We start from the raw sequence: 21,950 nt of genomic DNA, 5'->3' as shown, positions 1-21,950 counted from the left end.
CATATGGGACAGTAAATCTAGTTCACCTTGGCCAAAAACAAAAGTTAAGCTAGTGTATTTTAGTTCTTAAATTACTTTTTTAAAAATGTAGTTATCAGGCTAAAATGGTATGTTACTGTTCACATTAACTCACCTTAATGGTACCATGGAAATAGAAAGCACTCTCAATAAGTTGTATAACTAGCTATTTTCCTGTGGCATTACATTTCTAATTCTTGGAGTTGTACTGAATCATTCAGCCTCTTTTGAATAGTATTTATTAGCAGGCAGCATAGTGTGTTGGACTCTGTTTAAGGACATGCCTTTTGTTCTTGGTGATGAATAAAGGTGGCATAGATTAGCATTAATTTCTAATCTCTCTGTTTTCTGTAGGAAGTAGAAGCACTATTTAAAGGAGATAATTTACCAAAATTCATAAACTGTGAATTTGCCTATAATGATAATTGGTTTATTACATTTGAAACAGAAGCTGATGCACAGCAGGTAAGTTCATTTCTCCACCACCCTAGTGCAGTAAGTACACAGCTTGCTTGTGTTTACTATTAGTACACAGAATAAATCTGTCATCAAGTTTATTATCACATCAGAGTGTTAAGTTTGAATATAAAATGCAGAGAAAATAGAATTGTAGAAATTTAAATGGTTGTGTTTTGTAGCATTCTAGAAATCGTGACATTAATTTCTTTTCTTGGTACCGGGGATCGAACTCGGGTCCTTGAGCTTGCACAGCAGGCGGCAAAACCACTGAGCTAAATCCCTGGCCCGTGACATTAATTTCTAAGGACATTATAATAGAAGCAGCATAGGAAAATCATTTCTGGTCTTATATCTGGGTATAGAAAGGTTTTACTGTTTGCAGAGTCTTCAGAGAAAATTTGAACCTAACCATAATCTTTCAGTGAGCATCATGTTACAAGGTGCTTTTTTTTTTTTTTTTTTTTTTTGGTACCGGGGATTGAACTTGGGTCTTTGAGCTTGCACAGCAGGCGGCGAAACCACTGAGCTAAATCCCCAGCCCTACAAGGTGCTTTTAAAGATACTGAGAAATATGCTCCTTGAGGAGCCAGAAGGAGTTAAGGTTCTTGTTTCCTTGCCCTTAAAGGAAGTTATCTTGTTTGAAAGTAACGATTTAATGATACAAATGCTGTTGGAGGTTTAATGTGAAAGAAAGCACAAGAACTTGAAAGATGTATTAATTGGATCTAAGGGGGAAAAGGAGAAATAGGAGATAAGAAAGCACCATGCTTATGGAACAAAGTATGAGCATGCTGACCCACCTGAATATTGTTGGCTGATGTTAAATGAGAATACACAGGGCATTTGGAGATACATAGGGAGCTTAATTGAGATTTAATGTGGAGAAGGACAGAGCTGCATATAAATAATGACTTTTGAATATTCAGTTCTCATTTTTTTCCGACCCTGTGTAGGAACTGCATAATCCTAATTTCAAATAGGAATTCAGTATTTACTGTTTCCTCTGAGTCAGGATACTTATCCTGTGGTCTTAGGGAGACTTTTATAGTATTTATTAATACTTTTTTTTCTGGTAATGGGGATCAAACTCAGGACCTTGCGCTTGTGAGGCAGGGACAGTGTCACTGAGCTAAATCCTCGGCCCGATACTTTTAAAATTATACACCAAGCTTACTTAGGAGAATTTTGTATATGGGGTTTCATAGTGCTTATGAGGTTATTTTAAGGGATCTTTGATCCAGAGGGCCAAGGATCACTGTTTTATGTCCTGCCCACCATATAACTTCACAGTTCCTTTGTTGAGCTATTGAATTAACTACCAGTTTATCTTATTAGAAGATTAATAGAATGGCATTTTGGATGATTTTTGCCCTTAGGCTTACAAATACCTTCGAGAAGAAGTCAAAACTTTTCAAGGAAAGCCAATTAAGGTAAGCAAGATGTTGGTTATACTTTCTTTATTTTTCTAACCAGTGTTCTTCAGTATTCTAACAAAAAGTTAAATGTTTTCAAACAGGCACGGATAAAAGCAAAGGCAATAGCTATAAATACATTTTTGCCAAAGAATGGATTTAGACCTCTGGACATGAACCTTTATACACAGCAGCGTTACACAACATCGTTTTATTTACCTCCAGTATACAGTCCCCAGCAGCAGTTTCCTCTGTACAGCCTGATTACCCCCCAGACGTGGTCAGCAACGCATAGCTATCTTGATCCACCCTTGGTAAATCTTTTTTTTTTTAACCTTGGAATTTACTTAGCAGAAATTTATATTTTAGACATTGTACTAGTACTCTGAAAATTTAAAAGCGTAGTCTAATTGGGGAGCTAGATATATTTGCAGTTTGCTGTAGTACAATCAAGTTATGTTGTAGATTTTAAATATAATTGGGCGATAAAGACAGAACTATATGTGTAAAAACTTTCAGTACTATGATCATGATTTTTGCCCAGTTCCTCTCTTCCTACCTTGCATTTCCTTTCCTATAAGACACAATGCAATAAGAACTCTTGTATAATGGATATCCTTCTGAGCACAGAGGGAAATGGCAAGGGGAGCTTTGTTAAGGAGAAAGAGGTATTTTAATAGTCTTAATAGTCCAGGATGAATAGAATACATGCTGTCTTCCAAAGTTTTGTTTTACTTCTCACATCTGATCCCTTCTATACACTAAAAAAGTAAAAATAAGTGCCCATGAAAAAACTCAGACTGGAAATGACAAATATGCCAAGAAAATGATAATTGCAATAATAGAACATATCTATAAAATACCACTAAACTTATAATTAGGGGTTTATCAGGCATCATGTTTTCACTTAAGTTGAGCTTTTCAAGTTATGTAAGATTTTACTATACAGGGCCAAAGAGGGAAGTTTCAAAGGTAAATTGTATGCCCGAAAGTATGCAAATGATTATAGATCAGGTTGTGTTTCTGAGCTAAAGCCTAGACTGGGTATGGGGACCAGGGGAGTAAAACTGGTAAGTTTTCAGGCCAAGTCATACAGGTTCCTTACATAATGTACAGATAAATGTCGACTTTACCTATTAGTTTGTGAGAAATTATCTAATGTTTCTAAGCAGGGAAATGAAGTCATATAAAAGGTAAGGACAGAAAAATGCCTTAATAGAAAGTCTCAAAGGGGCCCATAACCCTCCAAAAGTCTGGAATCACTACAGTAAAAGAATGTTTGCCATATAAGGCAGCTAAAATTTAAAGTTAAGGAACGGGGATTTAGCTCAGTGGTTCTGGCACCCGCCTCACAAGCACAAGTTCCCAAGTTTGATCCCCGGTACCAAAAAAATAAAATTTAAAGTTAATTCTATTTCTCCTCTACCTATAAAAATGTACCTGTATCCTTATAGTTCCTCATCACAAGAGAACCTTAAAGGAACTACATTTCTTAGCCCCTTGCTATTGAATAATCTTTCCCAAACATGGCTAACTGCCATGCTTTTCCAGTTCCATTCTTCCTTCAGTCAGTTGCTCCTCCCATTTCTCTAATCATCTTTTTCCTTGTCTGGACTATGCTCTCTTGGGACGTTGGGTCAGTTATGATCTTGACTTCAGGTCACTTTTTTTTTTTTTTTTTGGTACTGGGGATCGAACTCGGGACCTTGCACTTGCAAGGCAGTCACTGGAACCACTGAGCTAAATCCCCGGCTCCTAGGTCACATTTTATGATGTCCATGTGGAACTGGTCTAGGTATGTGAAATCAGGTCTCTTCATCAAAGCCTTTTTCTGTGATTTGGAGCATTGTATTAGTTGGGCGAAAGTAAAGAGATGGTGCCTGTTAATTCCTAGCAAGTTACAATGTTAAATTACTGTTACTGAATTTTATTTTTAAATTCCTAAGCAAAATTACTCAAGCACTAGAATTCCATATGTAAAGTTACATGTGTGAAATAATTAGTCTTTACTCGTTTTACTGTAAGTTAAAAATCTCTGAAATTTAAGCCTGAATAGATGGTTCTCCTAGTGTAATGCATTTTTAGTCTGTAGAGAGTGATTCTATTTGCTAAGTGTTTCCTTCTTGTTGCTTTAAATTTTGTTTTTAAATTGATGAATGATAAGCTATTTTAATATCTTTTTTCTACTATAGCAGTGTTGGCAAACCTTTTAGAGCTTTCAATGATACAACCAGCCTGCTGGGGGACATGTGCCATAGGTTTGCCACCAGTGATCATAGCTTCCAGTTAATTCTAAAGAAAACTTTTTTATTTTCTGTCCCCTAATTTTCAAACATGGGCAGCCTTTATCAATCATGTGAAATTGTAGGGTGGGGACTGGAGGGCCCCATTCAACTAAATACCTTAAAGGAATGTCACTTACACAGAGAGTATTTGAAACCATATGTCCAAAGCCAGAAAATTAGTGATCTCTCTATTCATCTTATATGCGTCTAAATTTTTATTTTTTTATTTAATTTTTTGGGGGGTACCAGAGATCTAACTCAGGACCTTGCACTTGGAGGCAGGCGGCGGAACCACTGAGCTAATCCCCAGCTATGCATCTAAATTTTGAAAGTAGTTGAGTGATGTTTAAAAAGGATTATATTTCAGATTATATCCTAAGGGATCTGTGATTTTTTAAAATTTTTCTTCTCAATCTTTTGTCAGTATATTTATAGGCCATGTGTCACCTTAAAGTGTGACTTCAGGAATTACTAATGATCTGAAAATATACTGCTCTTTAGAGCAAAGCTTGCATGGAAGTAGAGGTTAAAAAATATCATTCTCAAGGGCTGTGATGATAAAGTAAACAAAGTCAGTATATAAATGTTCTTACATTCAGAGCTTTGATAAAATTTTTGAAGGTTATTGAAAATAAAAAATTCTTTTACCTCTTGCCAGGGATGAAAGAGGTGTTATTAGTATCCCGTAGGTTAAGCATTTGGACATAATGAGCCAGTCAGTGCCTATGTTCAGAACACCATGTGATCTTGAGCATGGTTCTGTCTTCTTTTAGTGTCAGTTTCCACATGTGCAAATAATCTTCTCCATTGTATTCTTATAAGGGTTAACTGAGATGTTGCAGAAATAATTCTTATCACTAGCCAGGTTATTGTGAGTGCTCAGTAAATGTTAATTTTTAATAACAATCTTACAAAATGCTTGTCTTACCTTACATCTACTTTTAAGCATAACTTGGAACATAATGTCTCTGGTAAGAAGAGGATATGTTATGCTAAGAATAGTATTAACTGAATTGTAGTTTATTTGATGATGTGTTTATTTGTTTCTTAATAAATGTAGGTAACTCCGTTTCCAAATACTGGATTTATAAATGGGTTTACATCTCCAACCTTCAAACCTGCAACATCTCCTTTGACTTCACTCAGACAGTATCCTCCTAGAAGCAGGCAAGTTCCAAAAATGATTCAGTGCTTATAAGATTCATGTTGCTTTTTTCCCCCCAGTATCTGTAATTACATACATTTGAATACAGTGCTAATCAGAGGTAAACATTTGAAACATACAACTGCAGTCTGTAAAGACTAATTACCAAAATTAGTTGCCTCTATAAAAGAGTAGATTCTCTTCAGAGAAAGCTTTTGGGACAAGTTGTACCATATATGTATGCCTCTGGTTTTAACTTGGACCTGGACTAACCATTGAATCAAGGCTTGACATAGTGATAGATTTGTGTTATCCATATGTTATCTGATAACTTTTTATATTTATTAAATAGTGTAGCAGATTCTAGCTTAGATATTTTGCATTAGCATGCTCATTATGTAACACCTTGACTGTTTTATAACTGAGCACATACAAACATTTTATTTATAGGAATCCTAGTAAGTCTCATCTGCGCCATGCGATTCCTAGTGCAGAGAGAGGACCTGGGCTGCTAGAAAGTCCTTCAATATTTAACTTCACTGCAGATCGATTAATTAATGGTGTCCGGAGCCCACAGACAAGGCAAACAGGGCAAAATAGAACACGAATACAAAACCCTTCAGCTTATGGGAAGAGAGATATTGGAACTGGGCGTGTGGAGCCAAGTAGTCTTGAATCTTCTCCTGGTTTAGGGAGAGGAAGGTGAGTTACTCACATATTTTCTTGTTTACCTATCATAAACTATTAACATTTTTAAATTTCCTTATTTTAGTTGTTTTATAGTTATTTTCTAATATAGCTCAGAAAATCAAACTGAAGGCTGGAAACATCAAAAAATTTATATAATTGATGAGAATAGTTACTTTTAGAACAGAGGCTTACCTGGCTTTTTGTTTTTGTTTTTGCATGGTATGAAATTTTTATTCCACGAGAACTGTAGATGAACTCTTTTTAAGTCATAGTCATTATTTATTATTTATAAAGAACACGGAGTTGTGTAGTTCCCAGATTCCATTTCATGGGCCTGCAGACTCACCACAGGAGTTGTCTTTAGCTCTCCAGATCCCTGCCTTCATTAGAGGGTGGTTTCCAGGCTTTGCACCATGGGCTCTTAAACTTGTTCCCTTTCTAACTGACAGTAGGCTATAGTAGACAGACTCAAGAGTTTGGTAGCCAGACAAACCAATGTGTAAGTTTCATTTCTACTAAATTTATCTATAAACAAAAAGTTGTCATTATGAAGTGGTGCCTGTCAACCATGTTATTTCCATCCTTGGGTAAGAAGTCTTAACATCCTGGGTATCTGTTGTCATTATTTAAGGTTCTTACCATGCATTATGAAACTCAATTTCCATATACCCACTTCTTTCTCATTGTTTGCTTTGATACACCTTGGACTTTATTGCTTGCTAGTTTATCTTCTGCCATTTATATCACTTTTAAAGGAATGAAATTAAAAAAGATGCAGGTGCGTCACAAAAGTTTACATCCCTTCCAGTCTTAACTAGCTCATTTCATCTCCTCAGTTATTTATTTGATAAGGATTCTCAAGGTTTCCCTCTGACAAGTGATGAGCAAGCAATTTAGCTTACCTGGGATTTTTCTTTTAGCCTATCTTGAAAAGTTTAAATGAAAATATTTCTAAGCTTTCGGTTCTTCTTTCTTTCTGGTATAGTAACAATATACCTCTGAGATACTGCAGGTTTGGCTGCATGTTACAATAAAGCAGTATTACAATAAAGTGAGTCACAATTTTTTTGTTTCCTAGTGTATGTAAAACTTGGTTTCAGTATTTAATAGCTTAGTGAGTATTACAGTAGCATCATGACTTAAAAATGGTGCAATACTTTTAATTTAAAAATACTTAATTGCTAAAAAATGCTAATGGTCTAAGCCTTCACCAAGTCCTAATCTTTCTGCTGGTGGAGGATCTTGCCTTAATATTGATAGCTTCCATGTGGTAAAGGTTGAGGTAGCTATGGCAATTTCTTAAAAAATGACAGTGAATTTTGCTGCATTGATCAACTTTGTTTTACAAGAGTTCTTTATGGCATATGATGTAGTTTGATAGCCTTTTACCCACAGTAGAACTTCTTTCAAAATTGAAGCCATGGGGCCAGGGATTTAGCTGAGTGGTTCCGCCACGTGCCTCATAGGCGCAAGGTCCCAAGTTTGATCCTGGTACCAAAAAAAAAAAAAAACTGAAGCCAGTCCTCTCAGAACCTACTTCTACTTATCAGCTAAGTTTATGTAATATTCTAAATGTTTTGTCATAATAACAGCAGTATTCCCAGAATCTTTACTTTAAAAAAAATTGGAAGCAACTCTTAGCTGGACATGGTGGTGCACAACTGTAACCCCAGCACTGAAGGAGGCTCAAACAGGAGCAGAATTGAACATTTGAGCCCAGCCTGGACAACCTAGTGATTTAGTGAGACCCTGCCCCCAAATTTAAAAAATTGTGCAGGTTATATAGCTCAGTGCAGAGGCCTTGGGTTGAAGAGGCGTGGGGGGGGGTTGTTATTAGTTTTATCGTGAGATTGTAGCAGTTCAGTGACATCTTCAGGTTCCATTTGTAATTCTAGTTCTTTTGCTATTTCTACTATGTCTGCAGTTATTTCCTTCACTGAACTCTTAAATTCTTTAGTCATCCATGAGGAGGGGAATCCTCTCCTTCCAAACTCCTGTTAATATTGATATTTGACCTCTTCCCATGAATCACGAATGTTCTTAGTTGCATTAAATAATGGTGAATCCTTTCGAGAAGGTATGTTAAGACTTGAAAGTTGAAGCCAGGCCTGGTGACACATGCCTATAAGCTCAACTAATTTAGAGATTGAGTCAGGAGTTTCACAAATGAGACACTGTCTGGGGCTGGGGATATAGTTCAGCATTCCCTAGGTTCATTCCCCAGTACTGTCAAAAAAAAAAAAAAAGAAAGATGAAATTACTCTTTGCTCCATGGTTGACAGAATGGATTTTGTGCTACCAGTCTGGAAAACAATGTTAATCTCATTTCCTTCAAAGACTTTGTTGATAAGTAATAATATTTTGAAAGTAATCTTTTTGTTTGTTTTCTGAGCAGTGGGTCTCAACATTGGGCTTAACAATCAATAAACAATGTCATAAGCAGATGTGCTCTTTGTTATTCTATTCATAGAACATGGCAGGGCAGAGTTGGTATGATTCTTGAAAGCCCCAGGAGTTTCAGCATAGTGAATGAGATTTGCCTTCAGCTTGAAGTAACCTGCTGCCTTGGCCCCTAACAGAGAGCCAGCCTGTCTTTTGAAGCCAGGGATTGATTTCTCTGGTAGTGAAAGTCCTAAATAGAAAGCTGTTTGACCTACCCTGAAAATCTGTTCAATGTAGCCATGTCCATTAATATTACCTTAGGCATATCTTCTAGGTAACTTATTGTAGCATCAGTCTACTTGGCATTTGCTGCTTCAGCTGTACTTTTATGTTTTAGACTCAGCTTCTTTGAACCTCATTCTTTCAGTTTCAAACTTTGCTTCTACATCTTCCTCACCCCTCTCAGTCTTCCTAGAATTGAAGAGAGTAAGACCATCGCTTTGAATTAATCATTGGCTTAAGGGATCTGAAGGACAATAAAGTGAAACACAAAAAATGAGATGTACCTGCTTTCAATGCAGTTTTGAGGGTTAAACATTAAGAGGAATCCAGAAGTAGCCAATCCTGTCTGTCATGACAAGATCAGTGTTTGTGCAGCCTTGGTGGGATTGTAAGATAGAGTGGCCATGGGCAACGTGGTTTCGTAGAATTGGAACTGGACCATGTATTAGTCAGGAAAACAAACCACACCAGCTGTTTTGATCTTTAGTTTATTCATCAGGTAACTAGAGACTGACAAGGCAAAAGGGGAACACTAAGTAATGCAGCAGAGTCAGTGATGTTAGGTAGCACCCACCAAGCCTAGGGTTAAGTTTGGGCTTGTTAGAGCCCAGAAGCTTAGAGAGAGGGCATGCAGAGCTTCTTCTAACATGAAAATGGCTTTGTCTTGATTTAGATTTCATTCGTCATGCTTCCTAGAGGAGCTAGCCAGAAGGTCCATGGAGCATCACTGGCACAGAAGGCAAGGGATCCAAATTCACCATTCTAATTTAGTTATGCCATCTTAGGCAAGACCACCTGTGGTCATCTGTAAATAAAAGAAACAAGTTTATTTCTCTCTTTCTTTTTCCCCCCAGCTTGTATAGTAAAAGACTCTTAGGGAGTCTTTGTGTTCAGTTGAAATGATAAAAGAGATAAAAGAAAATGATAAGTTGAAATTAATGTGTGGCTTGTTAGACCACATGAGCCCATCCACACTCTGAGCCCATCCAGTTGAAATGTCTAAGCCGTCTGAGTGTCTTCAGGAACCTATGTGACATTGCCACTTAATAAGTGTTTATTTATGCTGTTATAAACTGCATTTCTACCCTGTGTAGCCTTGCTGCCTACAGAGGATCTGATTTTAAGAGTAGAAATGTAAAATATTGTTCATAAGGAAGGCAGGTAGAGATAGAAAGTACTGGGTTTATAGATCCTTGTCTTGCTGGTGTGGTCAGAGTCCGTGATTTAGTAGCATTAAGTCTGAAGGGGGTGAGGGAGAATGGAACAGGTTCTTTGGAGTCTTTCACATTTTAATGATAAAGGAATACACATTTGATAAAATTATTGCTACTATTTTAAATAACTTACTATATATTTTGATATCAGATTTTATATATACATCTTGTTCAAGTGTTCATATTTTAACAAAAACACTACATAACTACTGTATACATTCTTTAATACATTTTTTTGTTTACTTTATCTGAACGTTGGTTTTAATCCTTTACTATAAACTTTGTAATAGTTTTAAAGTTGGGCTTTTAGAATCAAAATTCATTTTTGAAAGATTACAAAGAAATAAAGACTGAATTGATGCATTCTTTGAATATGTGAGCACAAACATATACTTACTCTGTTTTCCAAGTGAGAGAAAAATAATCTTGTACTTTCCCCTCCTCTAGGAAAAATTCCTTTGGCTATCGAAAGAAAAGAGAGGAGAAGTTTGCAGTGAGTACATAAAGCATATATCATTTTTACAGGACATGTAACTCTTGACTCTATACATGGAAGTTAATTAAATGGATTAAGGCTAAGACATGAGAAGGAACATTTCAAAAGACCTTTTAATGTGATGAGTAATAACTGACATTTTTAGTGATATAAAGAGGAAGAAATTGTGGAATTTTTAGAAATTGATTACTATTTTCTCAGTGTTGTTTTATAGTATGTAAGTATATGTACTGTGAAATATGGACGTCTAGGAGCTTACTCTTGCACATATTGCAGGCTACATGGGTGTCTGGATTAGTCCTTCAGTGTGACTATGTTGTACATAAAACACAGGAGCTCCTCGTCTCTTATCCATAGGAAGACATTGTAAAAGTGTTCTAAGGTTTCCAGTGGATGCCTGAAAGAGTAGATGGTACCAAAACCTGTCACTTAATACCTTTTTCACTTTAACTAAGCTCTTACCACATATTATGCTTATAACATTTTCAGTTTGAGATGCTACAGCAAAACTAGCAAAAAATTATTTTTCTTCCTTCTCAGGGATCATGAATAGACTCATTCTGACCGTAGATCTTAGCAGCTTCAGCATACAAGTTTTCTTAAGCCAAGAACTTTCACCATTTCACTTTGAAAGAAGCACTTTGTGGCTTTTCTTCTGTATATCTGAATTGCCAACATCACTATTTTTGCACTTTAGGACTAGTATTGAGTAAAATAAGAATTACCTGAACACACGCACAGCAATACCACTCAGTTGAGCTGATCATGGAGATGGCTACCAAATGACTAAGGGGTGGATGGCATGTACAGCAAGGATGCACTGGGCAAAGGAGTGATTCACATCTCGAGCGGGACAGTGTAAGATTTCATCATGCTACTTAGAACAGCACACAGTTCAAACCTTAGGAATTGTTCATTTCTGAAATTTTCTTTAGTTAATTGCCACAAGCAATTAAACCTGCATAAAACAAAATGGCCAGTAAAGGAGTATCACTGTAACTGGAGCCATTCATTTTGTCAAGCCTAATTAGCTTACTCTATGTAGGAATTTGTTCATCTTTGTTTTTCTTTGAAAACATCGTCTCCCTGCTGTGTACAAAACATTATTTGCCTTCTGCTATAACTTAAGCACAAGACAAATTCAAAATAAGTAATAAGTTCACATGCATGGTGAGATATGGTCATTTTGCTTGAATTGATGGAACAGTTTCTCTTAAGGAAAATATTTGTTCTGGCCTAATTGAAAGGAGGCCGGGACTTTTTAACACAACTGGTAGCAGATTATTGTGCCAGAATCAGCAGTATGCATAAAGACTCCCAGTGGTGTCTTTAAGGAAGTTACCCAGTGGACTTTCGGGTATAGAATTCCACACCTGGAGACCTGGAAAAAACCTTGAGAAAATTCTCGGTTCAGCCTCCAAGCCATCATGTATGTGCTTTCTCATCACAGAGATGCATTCTCTCTGTTTAGAACTGAGAAATTCTCTTTTTACCAAAGTTAGTCCAGTCTAGTTTTGGCTCTTTGATAAGGCAGTTTATAATGGTTCATTCCATTTGGAATTAGTGAATTCCTGTGATCATTTAGAATAGCAAGATTGTTGTCTGCATGTCCATTATGACATGTGTCACACTGTGATGCCTGCCAGGAAACAGTCCCACTGTAGTCCCACTGTCATTTCTGATTCATTTTGTTTTTCCTTGTTTTTGTACTTACGAACCACTTAAAAGAGTGGTGGTGAACCTGTTAGAGCTTTCAATGATAAACACCTCACTGCTGTACACATGCCGTAGGTTCAACACAAGTGACTTAGAAGTTCCAGGAATATGACTCAAATGTTATATTTTTTTAATAGAAAATAACACTAATTGTACCTAACTGAGCTCAAAAATTTACAGACTGATAACAAATATGTGGACTCTGTTGGTAGCAGCATTCATACCTGACCCCAAAAGCATTCAAGTCCTAAAAAATACAAACGAGTACCTTCAGAATCAAGTTGCACCTGTAGGTCCTATCATTTTCCAACTCCAGCATATTGCTTATCTCTTTTCTCCTTTAAAACAACTTGGTAAATTTTTTGTGATGGCTATCTCCTTCTGAAAGGCTGCATTCACCTCAGACACATGCAGATCTTTTAAATAAAGCCTCTAAAACTAAATTTGAGGTCGTAGTGCTTGTGTATAACTTAGCAATATGGTGCATTGAGTTTTGTACATTATGATAGGTTATAGGGAGCGTACAACTGCCAGGTGCCTAATAAGCGCAAGCCTAATTTTGAGGGCACACAGCTGGGGAAAGTTAAGCTAACAGCAGACACCTACACCACTTTAAAATCAGAAAATGGAAAAGGATGCCCAAAACAATGGGATTTTGGTCAGTGTGGATCCATTTTCGTCCTTTAACTTGATATCGCTTCAGTTCTCAAATATTCTCTAGAGTCTTCTCACGTAGGGAATAATTCTTTCAGCAGAGATTCTGGGATATGTTAGCTCTTTCAAGTCAAGTAGACTGTTGGGCCTTTGTTTTCAGGCTCCTGTGGGAATCAGATGATTCTTTGCTTTATTCATGCTGTCTCTCCATGCCTGTGTGACTTTACGGGTTTTCCTTGTGTTGCAGAGCAGCCAGACTCAGTCTCCAACGCCACCAAAGCCTCCATCACCAAGCTTCGAACTTGGCCTGTCCAACTTCCCTCCGTTACCTGGAGCTGCGGGCAATTTGAAGACAGAAGACTTGTTTGAAAACAGGCTTTCTAGCTTGATAGTAGGATCATCAAAAGAAAGAGTAAGATTTGTATTACAATTCTAACAGTTGGTGACATTTACTAAGCTCTTATTTTGACCAGGGACTTTGAATACTCATAAGAGGTTTGGAGTGTTCAAGTAATTTGCAAGGGGCACAAAGATATGGAGTGGTAAGGTCAGTGTTGAAGTCAGGGCCAGGGCTGTCTGCTAAGGTCAGAGCTGGAACCTGCACCATGGTGTACTGTGTACACTCTCACCCAGACATTTAGATTGCATTCTCATTGTCATCTGCATCTCCTTTATTTCACAACAGAATGAAAGAGAAAATCTGAATTATACTGGAAGTAATACAATTTTTAGTGATCTACATGAGATGAGCAGTAAGAGGCCTGGAGTCACTTTGCTGTAATGTGATGGCTTGGGTGGACTTTGTAGGCTGCCACCCAGGATGTTCTTAGTGTGGTGGTCATCATTCCAGGAATCAGCTGGAGCTGCTTAAGTCAAGGGAGGTTGCTTCCCATTGTTCGTTCCTTCTACACTCTGATATAGCTAGTAAGTGCAATGTAGGGTTTATTCCACTGCCAGGATCAGTGTTTGAAGACTCTAGGAAAGTACAAAGAAATGGCTTTCTGCCCAATAATTAGTGATGCGTAAGTATCCCCAGGAGAGCTTGTGGAACAGGCTGATTACAGACATTCCTTATTCTGTAGTGCTGTTTTCAACTGTATCTATACATCAGAATCATCCATAGGTCTTCTTCCAGTATAAACCAACACAACTATCCTTTGTACTGTCTCTAGATCTGTGGAGTCAGGATCTCCATGATCTCTGGATTTGGGGAAGAGGTACTGTTTCACAGCCTGAGTTCAGTACTGCTGTAGTGAGTACAGTAGTTCTCAGAGCAGTTTAAGTTGGATTTTGCTGCATTATCTTGAGACTAAGATTAGGTGATGTGTTCAGTCCTTTTCATATTGGTTGGTAGTAATTCCTCCTATTTTTTTAGGGGTTGTGGGCATTGCAAGATGCTTTATTTTTCTAGTAATGGTTACATGTTATATTTGGTATGTCTTGTAAACTAAATCTTAAATTTCCATGCAATAATTTCAGAGTTATTCCCCTCTTATAGTGTGGTGTTAGAGAGTTACTAGAACAGTCATGAAGTCTGGTTTTCAAATTTGGGCCTAATCCCCTTGGTGATGGTTAAGACAAGAGGCAGGATTTTCCCTGGCTTCAGAAACAGTAGCTACTGCTTTGTACGTTTTGAGTTTCTGTGTAAAATTTCTCTTGAAGAATTGCTAGTTTTAAAAAGCCTGAGCCCAATTCCATGGCCTAGTTACGTCATCTGCATTGTTGCTGCTTAGTGTCACATCTACAGCCGCTTCTTACTGGACACTTGGTTGTAGAGCTGCAGGGAAGGACTTCAAAGAGAGGCAGTCCAGCCCACCCTTAATGATGTGAGGCCTGTGATGATCACTCTCTTGACTCTTCACACAGTGCAGTAATGTATATGTGTTTAAGTAGCATCAGGATGGAACATATCTGAATACCCGTGCACTTTTACAAAAAGAAAGCTTTTGCCTTCTCCGTGGTTCTACCAAACCAGTGCCTCTCAGCTTGAGCACAGTCATGAAAAATTCTGGTTCTCAGCCTGGAAAGGCCTCAAAGTCTGTGGTTAACCTCCGCAAAAGAACGAGAGTATAAATTATGCCATTCCCTTCTAGAGCTCTAGTTCCAAATCAGCACTTTATTTCACTTCTGAACTTTTAAAATCTACTTTGAACAATAAAGCATTTTCAGAAAAGTTTGTCTTTTTGCACTTAAACTCACTGCAAATTATTTGCTCTGTTGTCTTTTTAAAATTACATAACAAGTATAGCATTTACATACAACATGAATAAGATCGATCCTTTGTGGAATAGTTACTAGACATAGAAAGTCACCAGCTGGAGTATAAAGATCTGGATTAATTCAGTCTTTGCATTGTGACTAAGGGCAGATTCACTTGAATGCTCTACGCTCTTCTTTCCTCACTAGTTAAATTGGAACCATTAATACACCTGCTCCTAAGGGCTGTTGGTGAATTCAGGTGAGAACTCCTATTAATACCTACCACCTCTACCACAAGGTACTCAAATTTATGTAGGTTTGGAGTTACCAGTTTATTATTTTAGTTACAAGAATGAGTCATGTTGAACTGTACGTTAGGAACTCCACATCTAGTAGATTCTTGAGTGTTTGTTACATGCCAGGATGTGGCAGACTTTGAAGTTCCAGGTAAATGAGTTGTGTTTGGCTAGTCAGTTGAGAAAAGAAGCTTGCAGATAATTATAATGGAAATGCAGAAGAGAGACCCCAGGACATAAGCCTGATTCTGTATTGCTCAGAGGAAAAAGGGTGAACACTCTGTTAGCAAAGGAAAGGAATCTTTTGACATTTTTGCTAGAGAAGACTGTCTTCTATATCCTCCTGCTATGGCTTAGCAGTTTACAGTGGGATGTTGCTCTTCTCCTGGAGTAGGATGGACACATAACTCTATTCAGCACTGGTCAGAGTCCACCCTTCTGAGTTCCTACCAGGAGATGGGAAGTAGGCTCTTAAAGGGAAAAATGAACCCTGAGATGGCTACACGTTCAGTCAGGGGCAGGGGGAGGGGTGATTTCCAGTGAACATTAAGTCTTAAGTCAGCAAGATTTCAGGGCAATCACACCTCATTGGTGTCCATGTAAATAACTTATATAACCAAGGTAATTACTGGCACATGGCCATCTTTGTGTATTTTGGTATAAATGTGGACTGCGACAAGGGCTGGCAGGAGACTAAGCAGCTGAGGACTGCTGCAGGAATACGTGGGGTAGGGACCTGAGGACTGTGGCACCTGAGAATAAAGGCATGTTTGAACATTTTTTCATGACTTCTTCAGGCTACCCAAATCTCAAGTGATCCTACCTAGTCTGAATTGATAACAAGACAGCTCTGCAGATCTGTTTGAGGTTTCTATATTAGTTAGACCCTTACCTTCTTTGGCAAAGATTTGACAAGTGCTTCTTTCTTTACCCCATCATAAATTATTACCGTGATGATTTCCAGAGCCTTAATGCAGATGCAAGTACGAACACTATTCCTGCAGTCCCCAGAGAGTCCTCAGTGCCGGCTTCCTGTGCTGTATCAGCAATATATGAACGATCCCCTTCCCCAGCCCATGTACCTGAGTGAGTAGTGATGTTCTACCAACACTACTGTTTGCAAATTTGACCTGTAATGTTGCACAAGATTCTCACACTGGCTGGCATTTTTACAGGGATCCCAAGGTGGTAGAAAAACAGAAGGAAGCCCATAGTGTGGACAGACTCCCTTCTGCGCTTACTACAACCACATGTAAATCGGTGCAGGTGAATGGAGCTACCACGGTAAGTATCTTGCATCTGCCTCCTCTGCAGCAGTCACTGAGGCTCTGGTGTGGTAAAAAGACACAGGACTATCCTGCATTAGCTCAAATTTTTTTTATTCAAATCTAATTTGATGAGGTGTGAGTTTTGTCTGTGTATTGTATTTTCTGTATGAAATACCCTGAATATTTGCTAATGATTTTCCACCACTTTGATCATTTTGCTTTTACCACAACCATCGAATCCTTCTATTTCAATGTGAGTTGGTAGTGATTTCTTAATTAGTAACAAGATCCCAACTCCTGTTCTTCCATAGAATTTGTGTTCAGTTGAGCATTTATTCTAAGCTTGTATCATTTGTTTAACATGAAATTAAGCCAGAACAGCTAGAAGGAGCAGGATGGCTAGCCTCTTATCCTGTGAGTCCAGTGGGTCTGAATCCCAGTGACTTCCTATTGGTGGTTTCTGTCTTTGGTGAATGCAGCTTCTCTGGCTCTGATTTGTTTTTTGTTTTTTGTTTGGTACCGGGGATTGAACTCGGGTCCTTGCGCTTATGATGCAAGCGCCAGAACCACTGAGCTAAATCCCTGGCCCACTCTGGCTCTGATTTGTATCATCTTCAGTTTGATCTTGAGAGAGCTGTTATTGTTAAGATTTCGGAGGTAAGAACCCAGATTCTCTTGTAGTTTAAAATTATTAAGTTTACAAATGGTTTTGTTGAAATTTTTTTTTCTTTTGCTATTAGCTCCATATACCTGAAACCCTATTACACTTTATTTTGAAGTTTTGTCTTCACTGTTCTTAAGCATGCACTTCCAACCCTCTATAGTTTGAAAAGTATTTTGTAAAAATAATGCGTGGGAGCTCATTGCTCTTTCCTCCTTGTGAGCACCTTGGAAAGTCCCACTGTTTTGTGTTGAAGGAAGCAGAACAAGAGAAAGCATTGTTTGTCATTGTGGGAGCATTGACGGGCTGAGGGATGGGGTGTCCATGTTGCCCAAGAGTGCTTAAAGGCTGTATGTTGGGCAGAGTTCCGTCAACACCTCATTAATATATCTTTTCTAACTTTAGCCATTTTTTTTTTTTCGTACCAGGGATCAAAGTCAGGACCTTGCGTTGGTGAGGCAGGCAGCAACACCACTGAGCTAAATCCCCAGCCCTAACTTCAGCCATTTTTAAGAATTATTTCTAAGTGTCCTGGTGAGAAAGTTGCATTGTAAAGAGGCCATCTTGTGAAGATAGAAATTTACTGAGAGTTGAAGCTTTGCTCGTTTTTGCCTTAATTTCCGATGTCACCCCTGGAGACATGATTTGTGCATATAATCCCATGTTTATCTGCTTCCAGGAATTACGAAAGCCCAGTTACGCAGAGATTTGTCAGAGAACGAGTAAAGAGCCTCCTTCTTCCCCATTGCAACCACAAAAAGAACAAAAACCAAACACTGTCAGTTGTGGGAAGGAGGAAAAGAAGCTTGCTGAGCCCGTGGAGAGATACAGGGAGCCCCCTACCCTCAAGTCCACTCCTGGAGCAGCCCCTAAAGACCAGAGGAGGCAACCTGGGCGCAGACCCTCACCCCCAGCTGTTGGAAAGCGTCTCAGCAGAGAACAGAACACTCCCCCAAAGTCTCCTCAGTGAAAACCGTATGCCTGGGAGGGGTCGAGAAGAGCTGTATTAAAGACAAACAAAACTCTTCCCACTCAGTACGAGAATGAGTTGCTGGTTAGGAGCTTGCAGTGTTTGTGAGGCCCATGGGATACCTGCAAGTTATTTTTCTGTGAGTCAGATTGTCCCCCCTCTTGAGAAAAATCTATTTTTCAGGATTTAATTAATATAAACCTTATTTTAGGTTGGTGCTTAACTGGAGGTGATGCATAAGTCTGATTTTTTTTTCGGGATAGAAAATGCATTTATCCTAACAAATTGGTATTTTTTTTAAGCCTCCATTTGGCTCTGAATGCAAGCTATACATAGTGAGTTTTTCTAAATTAAAGGAACTGTGCTACTTTTTTTTTTTAAATAACTGGTCTGCAAGTGCGTATCTGTAGGTGTCCCAACAGTTGGGTGAAGGGTGATGGTACTGACAGGACAGCCTCATCCTTCCAGAAGAATGGACTGGTGATGTCAGGGCACCGACACATTGGCATGGGAGCTGTGTTCTCATCTTAGCGGAGCATATATATAAATAGTCATTTTTTGATCCTGGTGGGCAGAATGAACCTGTGGAGAGCACCCTAGAAAGATCAGATACCTTTGAGTTTTGATGCACTGCAAGCAAGTAACCAGCTTCTCACTCCAGTTTTAAGTGGCTATTGTGTAAAATAAATTCAAAGCACATTGTGAATAGAACGTAAATTAAAATATAAACTTTGTTGCCCATTGAGATTTTACCACAAAGTTAAGCCACAATGTTGTTTTGATCCCTGAAAGCCTGCTGCCTGGCTCCCAGCCTGGTGTGCCTGCTTCCAGCACATTTCTGTCCATGTTCTCCCACCCCCTGCCCCATCCCAGCACTCTCAGAGAGAGTTCACATCTTAGTCAGCTCCTTGTGGAGTCTTCCTGTACCTCTGCATCAGCGCATGGATTTAAAGTATGCAACCATGAGAGAATGGTGTTTGTGGTTTTTCTCCCTCTTTGGCTGGTGGAGGACAGAAATTCCCGCTCTTTTTACCTCCAAGACAAGGGTCTCATTGATTCACTTCCAGAAGTGCTATGCTTCTGAAGAACAAGGATGCACTAAAGTTAGCAAGTTTATAATAAAGTTAAATATAAATTATTTTGTTTTAAAATGCCTAAAATTTTTCTTTTAAGTATTCTAACAGCAGACATGAAAATATTTCCTGCTAAATGTAACCATACAGTTTATTCCACAAAACGTTATTTAACAAGACTGAGGGTTTTTTTTTTTTAATATTTCCATCCAATATTTAAAGACTTGAATTTTATTTAAACTTGAAAATGACTTTGCCTTAACTTTTGTATAAGACAGCTTAGAGCTCATGGAGACTGGCCCCTGGGTTGGCAGGAGTGGATCAGAGTTACTCAGTTACCGTGTGGATCTTTTGTTGTTAGTTTTGCTGAGTAAGCATACTGTAGTGCAAGAACTAGCAGTAGTTTTTGTAATATACTTAAAGATCTTCAACAGTTGATCTTTTTTCAGATTGTTGAAAAATCCTGTAAATGCAAATAGTCAATACTGTATTAAATATGTGCACTTGGGAGTGTGCTTTGCCTGTACATTTGTAAATAATCAGAACATATTAAAAGGTACCCTACAGAGAAAAATCTGATAAAAATTATTGATATATTATAAATGTTGCTGTTGAGCTGGATGTAGATAAACTAAATGTTGTGGTTTGAATATTATTTTAATTTGTTGAGGTGGGTTTTTTTTCCTCATACTGGTGTGTTTTGAGCTGATTCTGCCTCTGCTGCACAAGGGAAATGGAAAGTTATTAAAAGCCTTCAGATGTTTTCATACTTTGAAAGCATAGAAATGCATACTAATCATACCTAATGTGAAAGAATTTTGGAGTACAATATAAAAAGCAGAAACTGGCAGTATCTTCAAGTGAAAGTAAAAAAATAATTTGCTAATTAAAATCACTTGCCTGTAAGTGATTTATCCTGCCAGAGAAAAACATACATGTCTGATATATTTGACCATTTCCATCAGAGCAGTTGTCATCATTCAAATACACAAAAATATGCATAATGCTAATTTGGTTCAAATGCCTTTTAAAGGAACATGGAATTAATTTCTTTATAATTGTCAGATTGCTGAACCAAAAAAAAAAAAAAGAAAAAGAAGTAATTGATTTCTTAAACTAACAGATACCCTAAAGGCTACAAAGGCAAGCTCTGAGATCCAGGGTCCTTCGTGGCACATTTTCTTGAAGGAGGCTTTCTCAGCCGCTCTCATCCCCAGGTCACATCGCCCACAGGGTGAATCCTTGGTTTTTAATAACTAGCAATCCTTTCCCTAAGGTGAGAGCATTGCAGCACGAGGTGTTTGCGGTTAGAGCCAGCTGTAGATGCTCACTTTGTTTGTTGGCTGAAAGTGTCAAGCTCAACAGCTGCACGCAGGAGAGCAGGTGGGCACATGGAGTACCAGTCATCACGGGAGGTGCTGTTCTGGGGCCCTGCTGCCATCTGGACGAGGTCAATACACTGTAGTTACTGCTTAGGCCAGTGACAGTCTGGCAGCAAGAGTTGAAACCTTGCTCAGATATGATTTTTAAAGCACTCTTTTTAATTAAGCAAAGATGATATGCCAAATAGCTACACAATGTCAAAACCAACAAAAAACTTTTCTATTACTTTCAAGATTTTCCACTCAGAAAAAAAATGGGAGTTTGCACAGTAGGAAGCTGTGAGGGCGCATGCAGACTGTTGCTGTGTCACATATAGCTAATGACGTGTGGCTTTCATACTTTTTTTTTTAAAGAAAGTTTACTCATTCCTTTCAGCAGTATCTCAATTTATCAGTTTAGAGATACAGTAGTCACAAATGACATTTTTAACTTGTAAAATTGTGTGATGATGCTTATCATTTGGAAATATAGGAATAAGACTCTGGCCCGAGTCACCAGAAATGAATTTGAGTAGTTGCTCTCTAAGAGTTGGTGTCATGATGTGTCTGATCAGTCCCTCCTGTCACTGCATCACTGGTTGCCACTACTGGGTGGCAAAAAAAAAAGTCTTATGTTGCTGTATTAGTCAGGATTTCTGCAGTTTACATTTAAAAACTGGTTCAGTATATCACAGCAGGTGACTAATGGTGCATACCTGTCTTTGTGTCCCCTTCAGTGAGCTGTAGTCGTGGGTTTTGTGTGCTTTGTAGCCTGTTACACGGAAAGCAGCAGACAATCGAAGACTGAAGGAGTACTAGCCGCTGCCGAGTCACAGAGTGGGAATGTAACATGGAAATATGGAACCATTCTTGAGGGGTTTTGTTTTTGTTTCAATTCTTTTCATTAAGACTGGAATCAAGCTTATGTGTAAACTATTGGTAATTTAAGTTTCCTTTTGTGTCATTCAGTGTAAAACTGTCTAATTTGAAAAAAATGTAGGTTATAAAAAATAAAGATTTAGGCACTGTTCAGCTTTTCTTTTGATTTTTTTAATTAAAATTTTCTTAAAGGATGTCTCCTTTTTTAAATGATTTTTTTTGCGGGGGGGCATCTGTTTCCATCAGTATACGGGAGAAAAATACATGAGTGTGTCCACACTTTGTTTTGAGTTGTAAAGGCTTCCCAGACCCACATGTAAATTGACCACAACATAAGGATTTTACTCCTCATTTGTTAAGGTATGCAGAGTGAGCGTTATAATCAAATGTTAATGGAGACACTCAGTGAGCCTAAGAGTACCACAAAACTATCCCTGGGTCAAAATTCTTTTGTTAAAATGGCAGTGCCTCACCCATGTCTTGGTCAGAGT

At 38.2% G+C, this 21,950-nt stretch overlaps 1 protein-coding gene across 10 annotated transcripts in view; it reads left to right on the top strand.

The window, feature by feature from the left end:
• Larp4b (La ribonucleoprotein 4B) overlaps positions 1 to 21,612 on the top strand; it is a 93,880-nt gene extending 72,268 nt beyond the window's left edge. For 4 of the 10 annotated variants that reach the window (XM_021266353.1, XM_087181939.1, XM_021266355.2 and 1 more), the window contains 11 exons: positions 373 to 483; positions 1,854 to 1,907; positions 1,994 to 2,203; positions 5,235 to 5,341; positions 5,769 to 6,020; positions 9,346 to 9,411; positions 10,334 to 10,379; positions 13,000 to 13,164; positions 16,212 to 16,333; positions 16,423 to 16,531; positions 17,856 to 21,612. In XM_021266353.1, coding sequence (XP_021122012.1) covers positions 373 to 483; positions 1,854 to 1,907; positions 1,994 to 2,203; positions 5,235 to 5,341; positions 5,769 to 6,020; positions 9,346 to 9,411; positions 10,334 to 10,379; positions 13,000 to 13,164; positions 16,212 to 16,333; positions 16,423 to 16,531; positions 17,856 to 18,146 — 1,533 coding nt within the window. In that variant the 3' untranslated portion in view covers positions 18,147 to 21,612. The remainder of the gene's footprint in view (positions 1 to 372; positions 484 to 1,853; positions 1,908 to 1,993; positions 2,204 to 5,234; positions 5,342 to 5,768; positions 6,021 to 9,345; positions 9,412 to 10,333; positions 10,380 to 12,999; positions 13,165 to 16,211; positions 16,334 to 16,422; positions 16,532 to 17,855) is intronic. The other 6 variants (XM_087181940.1, XM_021266348.2, XM_087181941.1 and 3 more) reach the window with 4 other exon arrangements.
• Positions 21,613 to 21,950: the final 338 nt, after the last annotated feature.

This window comes from Heterocephalus glaber, unplaced genomic scaffold (assembly GCF_053883595.1).
Source record: "Heterocephalus glaber isolate CG9 unplaced genomic scaffold, H.glaber_assembly_v1.0 deba00001472, whole genome shotgun sequence".
Classification (NCBI taxonomy): Eukaryota; Metazoa; Chordata; class Mammalia; order Rodentia; family Bathyergidae; genus Heterocephalus; species Heterocephalus glaber.
The sequence above is the reverse complement of the archived record's forward strand: the minus strand, read 5'-3'. Positions and strand labels throughout refer to the sequence as shown.